This window comes from Eurosta solidaginis, chromosome 2 (genome assembly GCF_040869045.1).
Source record: "Eurosta solidaginis isolate ZX-2024a chromosome 2, ASM4086904v1, whole genome shotgun sequence".
NCBI lineage: Eukaryota > Metazoa > Arthropoda > Insecta > Diptera > Tephritidae > Eurosta > Eurosta solidaginis.
The window spans coordinates 285,199,956-285,219,219 of NC_090320.1; the positions used below are offsets into that span (position 1 = coordinate 285,199,956).

The following is a 19,264-nucleotide window of genomic DNA, read 5'->3' on the forward strand; positions in this document are numbered from 1 at the left end:
TTATTATCTATAATTTTTACAACTATATCGTATTTCTTCGATAATTACTTATTACCATTGAAACATTTTTTCGGTCTTTTTTGTAACACGCTTCTGGTTTTAGCATTTATCGATACATTTTTTGGCTCAATTATTTTTTTCGATAATTACTTAATTTTTTTTTTTTTCAAAACGTTTTCCTTGGTGTTTTTTTTTTTTAATATTTCTGCTTTTGACATGCAACCTAATGTTATCGAAAATTTTTTGCTTCTATAGTATTTTTTCGGTAATTTTTATAACACCGCCACTTTTCAATATCTTCTTTTTCGACAAATTTCTCATTTTAATCGACAATTTTTAGCTAGCTTAGATATTCTCGATAATAACTTATTACCATTGATTGTTTTCTGGTTTTTATGTTGAGTATTGTGTTATCGATATTTTTTTGACTCGATAATATTTTTTCGATAGTTGGTTATTACCATCGAAACTTTTGTTTCGATTGTTTTTCGAAACACGCTTTGGTATTAACGCATTACTCAAATGTTATCGATAATTTTTTTTTCTTAGTGTTTTCGATGGTTTTTTTTTTTTTACTAGATACAGTTTTTCGATCACTATTTATTGTTATCGAAACTTTATTTTCACATTTTGTTCGGCATATTTCAAAATTAAACGTTTTTGATAAATTTGTTCCAGGAACCCATTTTAATAATTATAAATTTTTTTTTTTTACCCGAAAAAGTATGGGTCACAAAATTTTTCCAGATGAAAGTTTGTGGAATTGCGGGTATCCCCATAGAATTTTTCATCACGAATCATGCATGCTTTTTATTTCTCAATTTTTTTTTAAAAAAGGCCATAAATAAAAGTAAAATGCGGACTTTCAAGAATTCAGCCCTATAACCATGGAACGGCTCTCCAAATGAAAATTTAGCAAATTTTTGCGTTTTTCTTTTAAAAATGTGTTTATGTTTCGATAATTATTTTGTTATCGATATATATTGATAGTTTGATAATTTTTTTTTTCTTCGATTTTCGATAAGAGCACATATTTTGTGTTTTCGAAAGTAATTTGTTATCGATATGTGAAGATCGAAATTTGTTTGCTTTTTCAATTAATTTTGTTTCATATGAGTTTAACACCGATACATGTGTTTAAAAATATTTTTGCTATCGATTTAAAAATAATCGATACTTTTTAGAAGTTAGTTAGGCATATTTTTAAACAGTTATAAAAAATAATCCGGACTTCAGATAAATTAATCGTAAACTTTATTTGTTTGTCGATAAAATATCAGAAACATCGATATTGCTATCAATATGGTAAGTAGTTTTAGAGCACGCTGTAATCGTTTTATAAGCTTATTACTTAGTATGAAATAGAAAAATGTGTATCGATAGTTTTTTGGATATTAAACATCTTTGCGTATCGTAATTTTATCGATTTTTGTTTAATTCAATGTATTAAAATTTATAATTGAATCCAAATAATTTTTAATCACATCGTATTTTATTCATTTTTCCTTAGACCTCGACGAGTGCCAAAGTCCCACAGCCTGCGGTACTGGTGCCCAATGCATCAATACGCCCGGCAACTATACCTGCGCATGTCCCGAAGGCTATCATGGTGATCCCTACTACAGCTGTACGGACATCGATGAGTGTACACATCCCGATGTGTGCGGTCCAGGCGCCATATGTACAAATCTCGAGGGTGGTTATCGCTGCGACTGCCCAGAAGGTTATCATGGTGATGCGCGCTCAGCGACCGGATGTGCAGATTATGATGAATGTACGCGAACGCCATGTGGACGTAATGCGCAATGTTTGAATACAGAAGGCAGTTTCAAGTGTCTTTGTCCAGATGGTTTTGCGGGCGATCCCAGTCAGGGATGTGAAGGTAAGTGTTACGGAAATTTATAAATGAGAAAGCAGAACAAAAATTTATTCATACAATCATTTTCTAATATAAAATTCATTATTATTTTTCCTCTATTTGCATTCCTCACAAAATAAAAAAAAAATTAATTCATTCCACTTTTTGGCGCAAACCAAAAAAAAAAAACAACAATATTAAACATTAAATATTAATCACGGTGGCACAAAATCTCACATTATAATCATAAACAAAATTTAATTGCCATATTTGAAACAAAAAAAATTATAATAATAATCATAACAACAACATACGCAAAAATGCATTTAACAACAACATAAACGTAAATAATAACAAATTAATAATTTGGGCAATAATTATTATTAATATGCACCGCACACATACACCTACATACATACAAATGTATTGCATAATAATAATCGCCAACGTCTCAAAAATATCCAAATGCCCATTTCGTTTTTGCTGCTACATTGCACTTTATTACACACGCACACAGACGTCGACGAATGTTCTACTAACAATCCATGCGGTGTGGGCGCTGAATGCGTGAATATTGGCGGTAGCTTTGCGTGTAATTGTCCACCCGGTTATACGCTCGAATTTGAACGAGAGTATAGTTTAGGTGGCGGCGGCATCTATGGCGGTAATGGTACTACACTGCGTGTAACTGGCGCCGGTTTAGCTTGTGTCGATATAGACGAATGTAATTTGGATAACGGTATGGCCAAGTGTGGCACGAACGCGAAATGCATTAATTTTCCCGGCTCGTATCGTTGCTTGTGTCCAAGTGGCTTTCAAGGACAGGGCTATTTACATTGTGAAAGTTAGTATCCCGCTAAAATGTTATTGGAGCTTAATTTAGACTATACAATATTTTTTTAAAAGCTTGCAAGTTTTTTTCTTACATATTTTTATCAACATTTGTTGATTTCGTGTTTTCAGCAGTGAGCTTTCATTGTAGAAAGCTTATGAGAGTGAAACGTTTTTACTTTTATTAAATTTTAGAGAACCATTTTTATTTAGAACACTCTTACAAGCTAAAATTCTTCTAAGGACTGAACTTGATTTGTCAAAAGCTCGTTGCATTTAAAACTTTTTACTTTTATGACATCTTAAGAAAAAATGCGTAATCAAAATATTCCACTTAAGAATTTCAAAATGAAAACTTTTAGCTCTTTTTTTTTGAAGCTTTCAATAAGGATGAATGACCATTGAAAACATTATTTAAGCGTTCCTTTTCTCGCTTAAATTTTTTGTATTTAATGCGTTCTCCAATTTTCAAAATAAGTACGTTCCTATTGAAGAACAAAGCTTCAAATATTCTAGAGTATTAGTCGAAATATTTAGCTTTTATAAAAATTATACTCTCAAAATATTTTTACAACAAAATTTTATTTTTTTTTTTTAACGGGCCCTTGAATGCTTCAATACAAGCTCTGAGTTTAACATACTTATTTTAATGTTTGGAAGCTTTTTAGTTCACAGTTCTTCAAGTTATTGGAAAAAGCGCTTCATAGTTTGTTGTAAAAGTTCAGTTGCTTTCAAATACTTCGAAGTCGAAAAATTTTACTTTTTGAAAATAATTTGGCTTTAGAAATTTTTTCTCATAGAAAATGTTTAAAAAAAAAAAATTTTGAAATTTTTTGAAAATGTTTAGAAAAGATATTTTGACGTCGAGAAAGATATTTTGACGTCGAAAAGTAGTCAAATGTATTTCTTAGTTAAATGTGTATTTAATACCAAATCAGGGTATTTTTGAACTCTGAGTAATGAGATTTTGTTCAAACTTTAGCCAAACTAACCTAAAATATCTCATCAAACGTTTTTTCTGAAGTTTTTCAAAAGCCTGAAAATTTATTTTCTCAAAGCTTGCTTCTTAGCTAAAGCTTATTTTACAGCAACATTTCAAATCTGAGCTATGGAAAGGAGTTATAGAGCTTTAGGTAAAAAGAATATCAAGAAAAAAGCCTTTTAAATTATTATTTCTAATTTTTCAGATTTTGCAATCCAATAATTTCATATTTTCCAAATTCAAAAAATTTATAAGTTTATGTCCACTTAATGAAAAAGCTTGCAAGCTTTCTTTACACTTCATAAGCTTTTCACACTACACTATCGACGATACTACAAAACTTAATTCAAACTATCTACCAATGCTTTTGAAACTTTAGAAAACTCGTAAGCCAGCAAACAGTGAGGGATTTCAAAAAAGGTAGGAAAAAAGTGCTAAGTCGAAACTGGAAACAAAAAGCACTCGAAAGCTTAAAGCTTGGTTATGAAAATTGAGTGTTATGTGTAGTGTGCTAATCGAAAGCTCTTTGGACCTGTTTGTGCTAAATAAAAAAGATTTGTTTTTATGCAAGTAGCTTTGCAAGCTTCTTACAACTTTTGTTCGAAGAGTTTTCCCAGCTTCATACAACTTTTCAAGTTTTACCAAGGCAAGTTGTAAAATATCAAACACTGTTATACTCTTTAACAGCTACCAGGATTTAAGACGACGTTCGTTGTCAAATTTGGCTATTTTAAATAACTTTCTATCTCAAAACTCCGTAAGAGAAACGCTTATGTCTGAAATTATTTTAAAATAAATTGTTTGCAGGGAAAGTGTTTTTGAGAAAAGTTCTGCGTTGTTGAGGCGTACAGACGAAAGCTGAGTGAGCTTTTTATGGTATGAATTATTCACAGGCTTTATGTATGTAAGTTTCACGAAAGATCCTAGTTAGAAGAAATTAATTTCTATGCTTACATTTTTATTCGATTTTGACTTTAACGACGCCTAGCATAGCAAAAAGCTTTTTACTTAAACTTGTAAAGTTTTTGTTGGGAGCTATTAGCGCTGTATATCGTTAGCAATAAATTGTATTACAATATTATTAGTTAGGAGCGCTTTCATATTTTTTAGCTTTTAGGGACGATTGTTTTTCACTTTTCAAGAAAATTTTCATTAAGCTTTTAAAAGCTCATAATTCGTTTGCTGGTCAGGCTGTCAAAATTATTCACGACTTCATGATATAAGTTGAATTGTATTAACTTTGCAAAGCTGTTTTAACTTTTTGGAAGCTTTTTGAATATTAAAGCTTGCTTATATTTCAAAAATGTCTTCACATATGTATGCTTTGAAATGTAAATCTTTATTTTGGTTTGAAGTTCCAAAGCTTTAGAAGTTTTCATACGCTTAAAAGCTTTACAGTAGCTCTCTTTAAATGCTTACGATTTTCATCTTCGTTTCAACTACTGCCTATTTTCACGCTATTCCTACATAAGTATCTTTCAACAACATATCATTACTATCATGAATACATTGTAACCTTAGTATTTTTGTTCTTTGTTTAATTTTTTCACTAATTTAACAACCTTCTCCCGAACCCAACAACATCACGTACCTCAAACCACGTATCACCACCTGCAATTGAATCAACGCCAAAAAATCCAAACTACCAACCCAAAATATCCAATCCATGCCAACCAAACTAAAAAAAAATACAAAAAATGATGCCTCAACAATCAAATAAACCACAAAATCAAACGAACCACTACACGTATTGACTCACTGTGCACGCGTCGGCAATGTCAACGTCAACGCACCGTCACCGTACTATATTTTTTGAACGCACCCCGCCGCAATGTGCGCGCACTTTAGACATCAACGAATGCCAAGACAACCCATGTGGTGAGAACGCGATTTGCACCGACACTATTGGCAGTTTTGTCTGCACTTGTAAACCAGACTACACCGGTGATCCCTTCCGCGGTTGTGCGGATATCGACGAATGTACAGCGCTCGAGAAACCCTGTGGAACATATGCGATCTGTGAGAATGCTGTACCCGGTTACAACTGCAAGTGTCCACAAGGTTTTGATGGAAAACCCGATCCGAAAGTGGCTTGTGAACAAGTCGATGTGAATATACTCTGTCGCAGTAGCTTTGATTGTACCAACAATGCTGAATGTATAGAGAATCAATGTTTTTGTTTGGATGGTTTCGAACCGATCGGTTCGAGTTGTGTCGACATTGATGAGTGTCGCACGCATGCGGATGCGTGTGGTGTGCATGCGCAATGTATAAATACGCCCGGTTCATATTATTGTGATTGTGAAGCTGGTTTCGTGGGCACGCCACCGCGTATTGCCTGCAAGGAACCCTGTGAGGATGTGCGCTGCGGTGAACATGCTTACTGCAAACCGGATGGTAATGAAGCTTATTGTATTTGCGAAGATGGTTGGACATTCAATCCTAGTGACATCTCCGCCGGTTGTGTAGATATTGACGAATGTGATGTAGTACACGGTCCATATGGAAGTTGTGGCGTGAATGCGACATGCACGAATACGTTGGGTAGCTTTAGTTGCGCCTGTCCAGCGGGCTACTCTGGTGATGCGCATACCAAATGCGTGGATGTAGATGAGTGTCGTGTAGGCAGTAAATGTGGTGAAGGCGCAGACTGTGTGAATATGCAAGGCGGTGGTTATACTTGTCGTTGTCCCGCTGACTCAATCGCTGATCCAGATCCCACAGTACGTTGCGTGCCAATCGTAACGTGCGTGACAGAGAAAGATTGCCCTGGCAATGCTGTTTGTGATGCAGAAAAACGTTGTCTCTGCCCACAGCCAAATATTGGTAATGATTGTCGTCATCCCTGCGAAACTCTAAATTGTGGTACGCATGCACAATGCATGTTGGCTAACGGACATGCGCAATGCTTATGTATAGAAGGTTATACAGGTAGTCCGAACACACCAGGTGGCTGTAATGATATCGACGAATGTAAAGCGAATCCATGTCAAGCGAATGCGATCTGTACAAATACACCCGGTGGTTATTTGTGTCAGTGCCCGAGCGGCACAAGTGGTGATCCCTATCAAGAAGGTTGTACTGCAGGTAAAGTTGCTTTCACTTGCTCCGACTCGAATCCTTGCTCTCCAGGCGAGACGTGCGTTACAGACTCGTACACAGGAAGTGGTGTGTGCATATGCCGTCAAGGCTACGAACGCAATGCCGAAAATGGACAGTGTCAAGATGTTGATGAATGCTCGTCGAGTCGTCAAAAGGCTGCGTGCGGTCTTAATGCGCTTTGTAAAAATCTGCCCGGTAGTTACGAATGTAAATGCCCACAAGGTTTTAGCGGTAATCCTTTTGTTATGTGCGACCAATGCACCAGTCCGGAATGTCAATGTCAGCCGCCATATAAATTGGTTGGCAACAGCTGCATACTCGCCGATTGTTCGAAGGATAAGAAATGCCCTAGTGGTGCAGAATGTATTTCCATCGCGGGTGGCGTTAGCTACTGCGCTTGTCCCAAGGGTTATAAAACCGGACCAGATGGCTCGTGTATCGACGTCAACGAATGTGTGGAACGTGATGCTCAGGTATGCGCTTTTGGTGCTGAATGTATTAATTTACCAGGCGGTTATTCCTGCGCTTGCCCCGAAGGCTACAATGGCGATCCATTTCATGGACTCTGCGCACCGGCACAACGCAAATGTGCTGCCGATAAGGAATGTGGTACAAATGAGAAATGTGTGCAACCTGGGGAATGCGTATGCCCGCCACCTTTCTTTTTGGACCCCTATGACAACAACAAATGCAAGAGTCCTTGCGAACGTTTTCCATGCGGTATTAATGCAAAATGTACGCCCACCGATCCACCACAATGTATGTGTGAACCAGGCTTTAAGGGCGATCCACTTATGGGTTGCACAGATGAAGATGAATGCGCGCACTTGCCTTGCGCTTATGGCGCTTACTGTGTGAATAAGAAAGGCGGCTATCAATGTGTATGTCCTAAAGGTTTTACCGGCGATCCCTACAAAAGCGGTTGCATCTTGGAAACTGATGCGCCGAAAAGTAAATGTGGCAGCAATGAAGATTGTGCAAGTAATTTGGCTTGCGTGGAGGGTACTTGTTTGTCGCCCTGCTCTAGTCTACTCTGTGGAGCTAACGCATTTTGTGAAACTGAGAATCATGCAGGTTGGTGTCGTTGTCGCGTTGGTTTTAGTAAAGATCCCAATGGCGATTGTGTGTCACAATGTAAGAATATTATTTGCGGTGAAGGCGCGCTATGCATACCAACATCGGAGGGTCCTACATGCAAATGTCCACAAGGCTTATCCGGTAATCCTTTCCCGGGCGGCTCATGCTCAATCGATCAATGTAGCGCAGCACGTCCATGTGCTGAGCGTCAAGTTTGTATTAATGGACGTTGTAAGGAGCGTTGTGAAAGTGTCGTTTGTGGCATTGGCGCCACTTGTGATAGGAATAGCGGTAAATGTGTTTGCGAGCCGAACTTTATTGGAAATCCTGACCTTGTTTGTGTACCACCTGTGAAATATGCCGAGTGTGAACCAAAGTGTGGTGAGAATGCGCACTGTGAATATGGTTTTGGTAATAGCGCATGCGCATGCAATCCCGGTACGACCGGTAATCCGTATGAAGGCTGCGGTCCGCAGAGTAAAAATGTTTGCGCTCCCAACAGCTGCGGTCCGAATGCGGAATGTCGTTCAGATGGTCAACAAATTAGCTGCATATGTCCGCAAGGCTATACCGGTAATGCTTACGTCGGCTGCCAAGATGTCGATGAGTGTGTGAATAAACCATGTGGCCTGAATGCTGCCTGCCTCAATACTCAAGGTGGTTTCGAGTGTCTATGCTTATCCGGTTTCGCTGGCGATCCCTTCAGTAGCTGTCAACCAGTTGATACTATCTTCTGTAGTGACGCGGAGAAGTGTAAATGTGGCGCTCGTGTCGAATGCCCTGATGGATTTACGTGCGAGAGTGGAAAGTGTAAGAATCTTTGCTCAAATACTGCATGTGGTCCGCGAGCAGCCTGCGATGGTGGAAAGTGTATTTGTCCACTCGGCTATATTGGCGATCCCTACGACACTGAAGCGGGCTGCACCATACGCGGTCAATGCAACAATGACGCAGACTGCAAGCACTCAGAAATCTGTTTCCAATTGGGTAAGGGTTTGCGCAAGTGCGTCGATGCCTGCTCGAAAATACAATGTGGACCTAATGCACTCTGCGTGTCAAATGATCATCGTTCTTCCTGTATCTGCACCGATGGTTATTTCGGTAACCCGAGCAACTTGCAAGTAGGTTGTCAACCCGAGCGCAAAGTACCTGATGTAGAAGATAAATGTAAAGCGGACAGCGATTGCGCACCCGGTTACGCATGCGCGCCTGATATTCAAGGAACAAAAGAATGCATTAACCGTTGCACAAAGGTTGTGTGCGGCACAAATGAGGTGTGCAACATCGATGCAAGTGGTCATGCTTTGTGTAATTGCGCTGATAGCTTTGTGTGGAATCCAGTTACCTCTTCATGCGAGAAACCTTCGTTGCCGGATTGCACAAGTGAAAAGGAATGTCCTTCCGCTTCAGCTTGCCGCCCCGATGTTGTTGGTGTGCTAAAATGCGTATCCATATGCGACGAATTTACTTGTCCCGCCAACTCGATTTGCGTGGCGCGCAATCACCAAGGACGCTGCGATTGTCTAAACGGTTTCGTCGGCAATCCGAATGATCGTAATGGCTGTCAACCGGTAACGAAAAATCAATGCCGCTCTAATGCTGAATGCGCGGAATCAGAAGCGTGTGTTAAATATGGCTCAAGCGAAAATCTCACGTGCCGTCCAGCCTGTGAGAGTGTGACTTGTGGACCGCGTGCTGTATGCGTCACGAACAATCATCTCGCGCAATGTCAGTGTCCACCCGGTCCATATGCCGGCGATCCAAATGATCCCTTCAATGGTTGTCAGAGTGTGCCTTGTGTCTACAATCACGATTGTGCTTCAACACAAATGTGCAATCGTATGACGCACACGTGCTACGATGTATGCGATGAGGAATCGTGCGGTGAAAATGCTATCTGTATTGCTGAGGATCATCGTGCTGTTTGTCAATGCCCACCGGGGTACAAAGGAAATCCAATGCCTGAAGTGGAGTGCACCAAAGTGAGTGGCTGTGTAGCGGGAACATGTCATCACACTGCAATTTGTGAGGTTACACCGAACGGTCCAACGTGTCGCTGTCCTGCAAATTTTATTGGTGATGCTGCTACAACTGGGTGTCGTCCAGACAGCCAATGCCCTAATGGAGATGCTGATTGCCCAGCTAATACAATATGCGCCAGTGGCCGCTGCTTGGATCCATGTGAAAATGCTTGCGGTGTCAATTCGGAGTGTAGAGTAGTGAATCGTAAAGCAGTATGCAGTTGCCCGTTGAAATTCCAACAGAGTGGTGAGTCGCCGAAGGACGGTTGCGTGCGCTCCGTGTCTAGATGTAAGTCAGATATCGACTGCGGTGGCGACGTGTGCTACAATGGTCAGTGTCGTGTGGCTTGTCGTAATGTGAACGACTGTTCCAGTGGCGAAAAATGCTTGAATAGCATTTGCGTTATACCTTGCTTGGATCACAGTCAATGTACAACAGCTTTAGCTTGCTTGGAAGGTTTCTGCGTGCTAGGTTGTCGCAACAACAAGGACTGCCCTAACGATCAATCATGTATAAATAATAAATGTGCCGACCCTTGCAAAACGGGCGGCATTTGTGGACCCAACGCGCGATGCAGCATCGATAAACATTTAAGTCAATGCGCGTGCCCCGAAGGTTTCGAAGGTAATCCTACACCGGATCAAGGTTGCGTGCGTGTGCCAGCGCCCTGTTTGGCCACGAATCAATGCCCCAACGGACATATGTGTATCGGTAATCAATGTAATTTGCCGTGTCAGAAGACAAGCGCTTGCGCTATTGGCGAACGCTGTTATCAGAATGTTTGTCGTAAAGTTTGCTATACCAGCAACAATTGTTTACCTGGCGAAATTTGTAATAATGATGGCACTTGCCATCCAGGCTGCGACTCCGATGCTGATTGCCCACCAACAGAACTTTGTCTTAGCGGAAAATGTAAATGCGCTGCTGGTTTTATCGGCACACCCTTCGGTTGTTCGGATATCGACGAATGCACTGAAGCGCCTTGCCATGCTACAGCACGTTGTGAAAACTTACCCGGCTCTTATCGTTGCTTGTGCCCCGACGGCACTGTAGGTGATGGTCAGTCACAAAAAGGCTGCATACAACCCAAAGAATGTTATAAGCATGATGATTGCTCAAACAGCTTAGCCTGCGTCAATGATATATGCACCGAACCCTGCACAAATATCACCTGTGGACCGAATGCACTTTGTAGCGCGGAAAATCATCAAGCTGCCTGTTATTGCCCACCTGGTCACTTGGGCGATGCAAGCGAGCATACTGTGGGCTGCTTTAAAGTCGAGTGTTTGGTTAGTGAAGATTGCGCTAGCGATAAGGCTTGCGATAGTGAAACTAATCGTTGTATTAAACCTTGCGATCTTATTTCGTGCGGCAAAGGTGGTTGTAATGTCGCCAATCATCAAGCTGTATGCTCTTGCTACGATGGTTATAAGCTCGTAAATGGCGTTTGTCAGGATATCGATGAATGTTTGTCGCAGCCATGTCATAGCACTGCTTTTTGTCAAAATCAACCGGGCACGTATCACTGTCAATGTCCTGAAGGACTTATTGGCGATCCTATTGCAGTGGGTTGTCGTGATCCCAACGAATGCCTCACCGACTCGGATTGTCCTTCGAGCGCTAGTTGTCAAAATGCGCGCTGTCGTAGTCCTTGTGAACGCGCGCCAAGTGTATGCGGTCGTAACGCCACTTGCTTGGCTCAGTCGCATAATGCTATCTGTTCTTGTCCACCCAATACGCGTGGTGATCCCTCAATTGAGTGTGTCTACATTGAATGCGCAGAGAATGAAGATTGCCCTAACGAGAAAGCTTGCCTAGATTCAAAATGCGTTGATCCATGTGCGCTGCCGAACGCTTGCGGATTGAATGCGCGTTGTACGACACAAAATCATATTGGTATGTGTTCTTGCGAGACGGGTACAACAGGTGATGCGCAACTTGGCTGTGTGACGCTGCAATACTGCAGCACTGATAGTCAATGTGCTGCGGGCACAATTTGTACAAATGGCATTTGCGCTACACTCTGCTCTTCCGTACGTGATTGCATCTCAGATCAACTATGCATTCAGGGCGTTTGCCAGCCAACATGCCGCTCTAATGCTACATGCCCGGAATTCCAATTTTGTTTGAATAGCATATGCACAAAGGAGGTCTTGTGTCACACCGATGATGATTGCGATGTTAATGAGACCTGCCTGCAGGATAGCTATGGGCGCGCTTCATGCGAGAATGTATGTTTGGGACGCGCCATTTGCGGACGTAATGCTGAATGTATAGCGCGCAGTCACGCGCCTGATTGTGAATGTAAAGATGGATTCTTCGGTGACCCGAAGAGTGGTTGTCGCAAAATTGAATGTCAAACGGATGCTGAATGTTCGCACGATAAAACATGTGATAATCACATGTGTAAAATTGCTTGTCTCATTGGTGAACCGTGCGGAGAAAATGCGCTCTGCACAACGGAAAATCATAAACAAGTTTGCCATTGTCAGCCTGGCTACACTGGAGATCCACGTACGCGTTGTGATGTTGTAGATTTTTGTAAGGATGCGCCTTGCGGTCCAGGTGCGCGTTGTCGTAATTCACGTGGTTCATTCAAATGTACTTGTCCTCCTGGTTTGGTTGGTGATCCCTATAATGAAGGTTGTCGCACTGCGGTTGAATGTGAAGTTAGCGATGATTGTCCCCCGCATGCTGAATGCACTAAAGTAAATGGTACATCTAAATGTCACGATGTTTGTGCTAATGTTAAATGTGGCACAAATGCTGAATGTATTCCTAAAGGTCATCAAGCTCATTGTGCATGCCGTAATGGTTATGATGGTAATCCGTCTGATCGGTTTAGTGGTTGTAAGCCATTACCTGTACCATGTCAAATGACCAGCGACTGCCCGACAAATACCTACTGTTCGGATAGTATATGTAAACGTAAGTATTAACCACAAGAGGAAAATAAACCTACAAAGAACCCTCAAAACACATAACGAACGCTAACTCTGGAACGGTTAAATTTTTTTATAATAATAAAAACCTAAAATCCATAAAAAATTTGAGTGTAACCCTTTAGTACGCTAACTTTGTAGTTACCTTTTTAACTGCATACATACATACTACCAACCCTTACTTACAAAACCAAAAAAAAACAAACAATACCAAGCACATGGGTTCGCGTAATCCCTACAGTTATTGTGTTGATGTGTGGGTATGCTGGGTATAACCTAAATATAACCAAAGTGTATAGAGCTTAAAAGCTTACTTAAGAAACGAAACTTTATAAATATCCGAAAGTGCAAAAGTAAAAATAGTACAAGAGCTCTTAAAATCCCCCACCAAGCAACTTGAATACACCGCTTATATTATTATATAGAAAGTCCTCAAACCAGAAGAACCTCTAAGCATACAAACCTCGAAACCTTCAGTGCAATTTAAATGAAATAATATTAATAAAAAATTATAATAAACTGCGTCGTTATATTCTTTGCGTACTCCCATAATCATAACGACGTTCAGATTTATCTTTGTGCACGTACGTTGCTCTTCTCTTCACTCTATTATCAATTCACTCTCTGAGCGTGACGTCCCATTATCAATGCAGTACGCGAATTGAATTAACATCGCAGTTATTATTGTTTGATTCTCTCTCATCATACTTTTTGCGTACTCCCATAAGCAGAATGATGTAGTTCACATTCACCTTTGTGCGTGTACGTAACTCTTTTCTTCACTCTATTACAAATTCACTCTCTGAGCGTGACGTAATATTATCAATGCAATGCGCACATAGAATTTTCATGGCAGTTATTATTGTTTAATTCTCTCTCACTATTACGCTCGATTACTAGGTTATAATTTCATCTGATAATGTGACGTAAGTGCGGAGATCATTAAACAAATGTTTCGTTGTCAGCGCGATCTTTGTTTAATGGGTCACGCTTGGATCTGATAAACCTAATGTCACAACAATCGACAAAATTTATGTTTCAAAACTTTATAAAAAGTTATGTATCGAGCCGACGTACTGTTTTGGGAACTCATAACCCCAGTACTCCAGTCCCGCCCCCATATTTTCAATTACTACCTTAGATATAGTCGGCATTGGAATCATCTTTCCATACTTCGTCCGAGCAGCGGTTTCCACCTGCCGCCTTCCCTATTGGCAATGATACCCAAAGTCCAGATTCAAGGAAAACTTTGTACACATCATACCAGCAGAACTTAGTTCCCAATTAGTCATAATAATATTTTCGAAGGTCTTAAGCAAAAATATTTCTAAATGCTCTCGAATCTCGACGAAAGACTTATGTGGCAGTTGCAGAGGAATTTTAGTACGCCATTGACTATTTTGCAAGGCAACTTCACGTACACGGCTTAGCTATTATATATTTTAAGTGGGAAGGGCTATAGGTAAGATTAGAGGTACGATAAGGGGCTACCCGAACAAAATGTATCTCCATTATCTATTTCAACTAAAAATCTCTAAGCCTCAAACACGCTTGATCCACAAGCAGTCAGCTAAATTCAAATTTCGATTCCCGTCAAAGTTTGTTCATTGTCCTAAAGAGTGAGAATTTTTTTATTCCTTCCAAGATCACCCCATCCCCATCAACACTTGCATTCTGTTTTTGCGGTATATGTAGAACTTCCTGTTCCAGTCGTCGCTGCCGAGAACGCTCTTTCAAAAGTCCTCGCTTTGAGGAAGAGAGTCGAATTCATCAACAACGCTGCATTCTCTGGCTGAAAGTTTCAACATACCACAACGAGCAAGTTTACCCTGCATAATTATCGAAATTTTGTCTTTCAAATTAGTTAGAAGTTTGAACTTCAGGAATAAAATATTTCTGTGAGCATATCAGACATTTTCAATTAGCAAACTTCATTAAATAATTTTGTTGGGAAATTCTCCTCAGCTCCGCAAACCGCAATCACAATCGCCTGAAGTAATTCACTTCCACATTAATCCGCTTCTTTTTTCCGGCATAGGGAACTCAACGGATTGGTTATCAGCTCTTTGGTCAACGTAATCTTCACAGGCAGGAACCTGATTGCTCGTAACTCCTTTTTGAAATTCATCTAACAAAACTGGTTTGTCTCTTAACAAATGGCATACAGCAGATGAATTTCATCAGCAGCACTCACGGTAAATTAAGCTTATTTTTATCCATTAATGGCGACAGGGGCAACCGCCGTAGTGTAGTGGTAGCGTGATCCGCCTACTAGACCGAAAGACATGGGCTCAATACCGAAAATTGGAAGATAACATCGTCCTTAATCTCTTGGGGGGTAAATCGCGCCAAGTATTTATTTTGTACTTATCGTTCGGGACCTTGAGCTCTCGCAATCATTTCAGTTGGTCAATAGTAAGTTGCCCAATCATGGTCGAACAAAGCTTTACAGCTCTCGATATACGGTCATCTCACCCATAATGTCGTTCGTTTCGATATTGTTGTGGCGAGGTACACAGTAAAGGTCGGTCCTAAGCCCGCCAAAAAGACACGGCACATACAATGAGCGTATTTCTCCTACAAATTTGTACAACCCTTATTATCTGATTGGCCATTGTAAATCTGAAGATCTTGATCTGCGCTGAATATGAATTTGAAATAATTTTCAGAAACCCGCTAAAAGTATGTTTGTCCGAATGCATATACGCTCACGGCTGGCAGTGAAAATCGTGTTAATAGGGAATTTGATTTGAGTCCACATCCATAACGACCCAAAGATATCGTTGCTTCATATGCCTAACAGTACCCTTTAAAACAAACTTCTTTAAGTTAATCGATCAACTTTAAGATTTTCACCCAGATTTCTGCCCTTTATTTGCTAGACTCCAATCAGCCTGTGTTCGTACTATGTAAACTTAACGGGCAAAAGTAAATAAGTGACAATGGACCCCACTCGACGTATACCAACAACAACCACAACAACAAAAACATAGATGATTATCTATCTTATACAATTTGCGATACTAATACGCTGCTTCCCTTTTTCAGCTGCCTGCATACTCGACACCGAATGCGGTACATCTGAAGTATGTCAAGGAGGACAATGTATCAATCCTTGCTTGCAGACGCAAGCTTGTGGCATGAATGCAGAATGTCACATACAAACACATTATAAGCAATGTAGCTGCCCACCTGGCTTCACGGGTAATCCCGATGTCGAATGTGTGCGTATACCAATAGCCTGCCAAAGTGATGTGGAATGCCAGGAAGGCTATAATTGTCTAGACTCGATGTGTCAACCAGCTTGTCATACTGATCAAGATTGTGCATTAAATGAAAAATGTTTGCGTGGTAGTTGTATGTGTGAGTATTAGAGATTATGCAATTTTAAAGATTTTTCATATTTAAGAGCACAAGAACTCACATATCTTTTCTTTTTTTTACTATGCTTGCAGTGACGTGTCGCGTGGACAACGATTGTTTCCTAGGACATGTATGCCTACACAATAAATGCGTTTATGGTTGTCGCACCGATGACGATTGTAGCGCTTCCGAATCATGTCGTCATGATAAATGTACCAATCCTTGCGTGGAGAATCCTTGTGGTCCGAATGCTGCTTGTTCGGTATCGAACCATCGCGCTATCTGCAACTGTCTTGACAGCATGGTACCAAATCCAACACCACAAGTTGGCTGCGTACGTAGTCCACCTGTCGATTGCAATGAGAATCGTGATTGTCCAAATGGTTTGGCTTGCTTCGAATTTGCGTGTCGTCCACTATGCGCAGACAATGCTGGTTGTCTATCGAACGAACGCTGTCAAGGTGGCGTCTGTAAGCCATTATGCCGTCGCGATGATGACTGCCGTAGTAGCGAAGTTTGTTTAGGTCAAACATGCGTGGCTGGTTGCCGTTCTGATCAAGGTTGTCCACAAGATTTGGCGTGCGTAGATCAACAGTGCATAAATCCTTGCGCTGAACCTGCCGCCTGTGGCACAAATGCGGAATGTCAAGTTATCGCTCATCGTAAGGAATGTGCATGCCCACAGGGTCTCGTCGGCAATGCGGATGTATCATGTAAAGCGCCACGCACTGCTTGCGCGCATAATGAAGATTGCGAGGTGAATCAACTCTGCTATGGTGGCAGCTGTCAAGGCAAATGCCGCAATGATCAAAATTGTTTGGCAGATGAACGCTGTATGCGCGGCACATGCCGCACCGTTTGCAATACGGACTCAGCTTGCGCACAAGGACAAATTTGTGAAAATCGCGTATGCCAAATTGGTTGTCGTAATGATCTCACCTGCGCCAACAGTGAAGCGTGCATCAACAAGAAATGTAAGAATCCATGTGAAGCGCCTGGACAATGCGGTCAATGCGCTAATTGTTTGGTGGTCAATCATGGTGTACAGTGTAGCTGTCCGAATGGTTTTCTCGGCGATGGTCTCAGCGGTTGTCAGCAACCACCACAGCGTTGCAATTCAGCATGTCAATGTGATGAAACGAATACCTATTGCGCTGAGGCTTGCGCGCGAACAGATGACTGTGGTTGCGGACAGGTGTGCACGCGTGGTAAGTGTCGTCAAAAGTGTGGTCCCAATCGCACGTGTCCACTTGGTCAACTTTGTGAACGCGGCACCTGTCTTACTGGCTGCAAAACGCATACGGATTGTCCCACTGATCAAAGTTGCCTTAAAGGTAAATGCGCTGATCCATGCGCTGGTAAATCGGCTTGTGGACGTAATGCGCTGTGCACCGTGTCCGATCATCATATGCTTTGCTATTGCCCCGACGGCTATGAAGGTGACCCGAGTAAGGAATGTATACAATTTGAATGCGCGCAAGATGCTGATTGTGAAACGAATAAACGTTGTGATGTGGGCAAATGTCGTAATCCCTGTTTGGAGTATGGCGCTTGTGGTATTAATGCTCAATGTCGTGTTGTGGATCGTAAACCGCAATGCTCGTGTCCACCCGATTACTTTGGTAATCCCGAAACAGAATGTCGTCCGCTGGAAGGTGGTTGCGCAAATCATCCCTGTGGCGCAAATTCGAAATGCACTGAAGTACCTGGCGGTTATGAGTGCGCTTGTATGGATGGTTGTATGGGTGATGCGCATAAGGGCTGCGTTTGTGAAGGTCATTTGGTTAATGCGTGTGCTGAACAGCCATGTGGTCAGAATGCAGCTTGTCGTGTGTTGGATCATAATGAAGCGCAATGCTATTGCCCTGAGGAGTTCCCATATGGCGACGCGTATGTAGAATGTAAGTATAGTTTTTGGAAAGGGGAGTTTAAACAAAATGTAGCTTTCATCCCTTCATGAGCTCAGGTGAAGAAATTTCAAGTTCCATTTTAAAACATCACCTCGTCCTAGATAAAAAGTAAGCAACGATCCTATGACCTATAACAACAAATATATGCTATTCTGGGAACTCATATTTTTATGTATTTTTATAAAACGTCCCTCAAATGAAATACTAACCACGATTTCATATACTTCAAATTTTGGACTGAAATATGATGTGTGTGGTGAAACTCAAGACGAGTGTGGGGATACTCAAGGATGGATTGTGTTTAGAGTTAAAATTATCTCAAAAATACTTACCATATCAAAATTATTTACAAATTTTTCACCCTGTCTCTATAGCTAACACACACACAATATAGTTCAATGCACTTTAAAAAAATTGCTAGTTTAAATATTGCGAGAAACTTTCTCCACGTATTTATATTCACCACTTAAATAATAATAGATCTGCAGGTTCTAATCAGTGTTGTCAGGTGATGAAAAAAAGAGGATAGATTGGCATAAAAAAAAGGTTAGAAAGGGCTAAATTTAGAGAAAAAAAGAAGCTAAAAAAAGGCCAGAATTTTTTTGGTTAAATCATACAATTTTTTTTATATTTTACTTTAGACATTTGTAAATAAAAACTTATAAACATAACTTAAACATAACTTCTTGTTTCAAAACATATCAGGCACATTTTCCTTGACTAGCACGTGGAATTACTTTAATGGTTGCATATGTGTATATACATAAAAAAAATATTACAAACTAATTATTTATATAAAATGTTCCCCGTCTGAAGAATCAGAAGAGCTAAGTCTGCGTATAAAATTGGTATATACCATAGATATGAGATCATCGGTAATTTCAAAATCATTACCAAGTTTAGATAAGCGTTTTAACGAGCATCTAATATTAAGCAGCGCATTAAGCGTTTTAATTTTTACCTTGTTTCTTAATTTAGTTTTCAGAATTTTCATGCCACTAAAAGTTCTTTCAACCTCCGCGTTACTGAGTGGTAATACTAAAGAATTAAATATGAATTCGACATGTTCTAAAAAAGGAGGTTCGTTTAATGCATTTTTATGTTCTCGGACTTCCGACCAAAATTCCATGGTGGAGTGTTTTCCATTGTATAGTTATAAGTTTCCGCCACAGCATCT

The 19,264-nt window shown here is 40.5% G+C and overlaps 1 protein-coding gene across 1 annotated transcript in view; it reads left to right on the forward strand.

Annotated features, from left to right (window-relative positions):
- Window positions 1–19,264, forward strand: part of dpy (dumpy) — a 307,368-nt gene that overhangs the window by 183,011 nt on the left and 105,093 nt on the right. Inside the window, exons 7-11 of the mRNA XM_067768302.1 lie at window positions 1,511–1,882; window positions 2,376–2,702; window positions 5,520–12,800; window positions 15,863–16,177; window positions 16,270–18,078. Coding sequence (XP_067624403.1) covers window positions 1,511–1,882; window positions 2,376–2,702; window positions 5,520–12,800; window positions 15,863–16,177; window positions 16,270–18,078 — 10,104 coding nt within the window. The remainder of the gene's footprint in view (window positions 1–1,510; window positions 1,883–2,375; window positions 2,703–5,519; window positions 12,801–15,862; window positions 16,178–16,269; window positions 18,079–19,264) is intronic.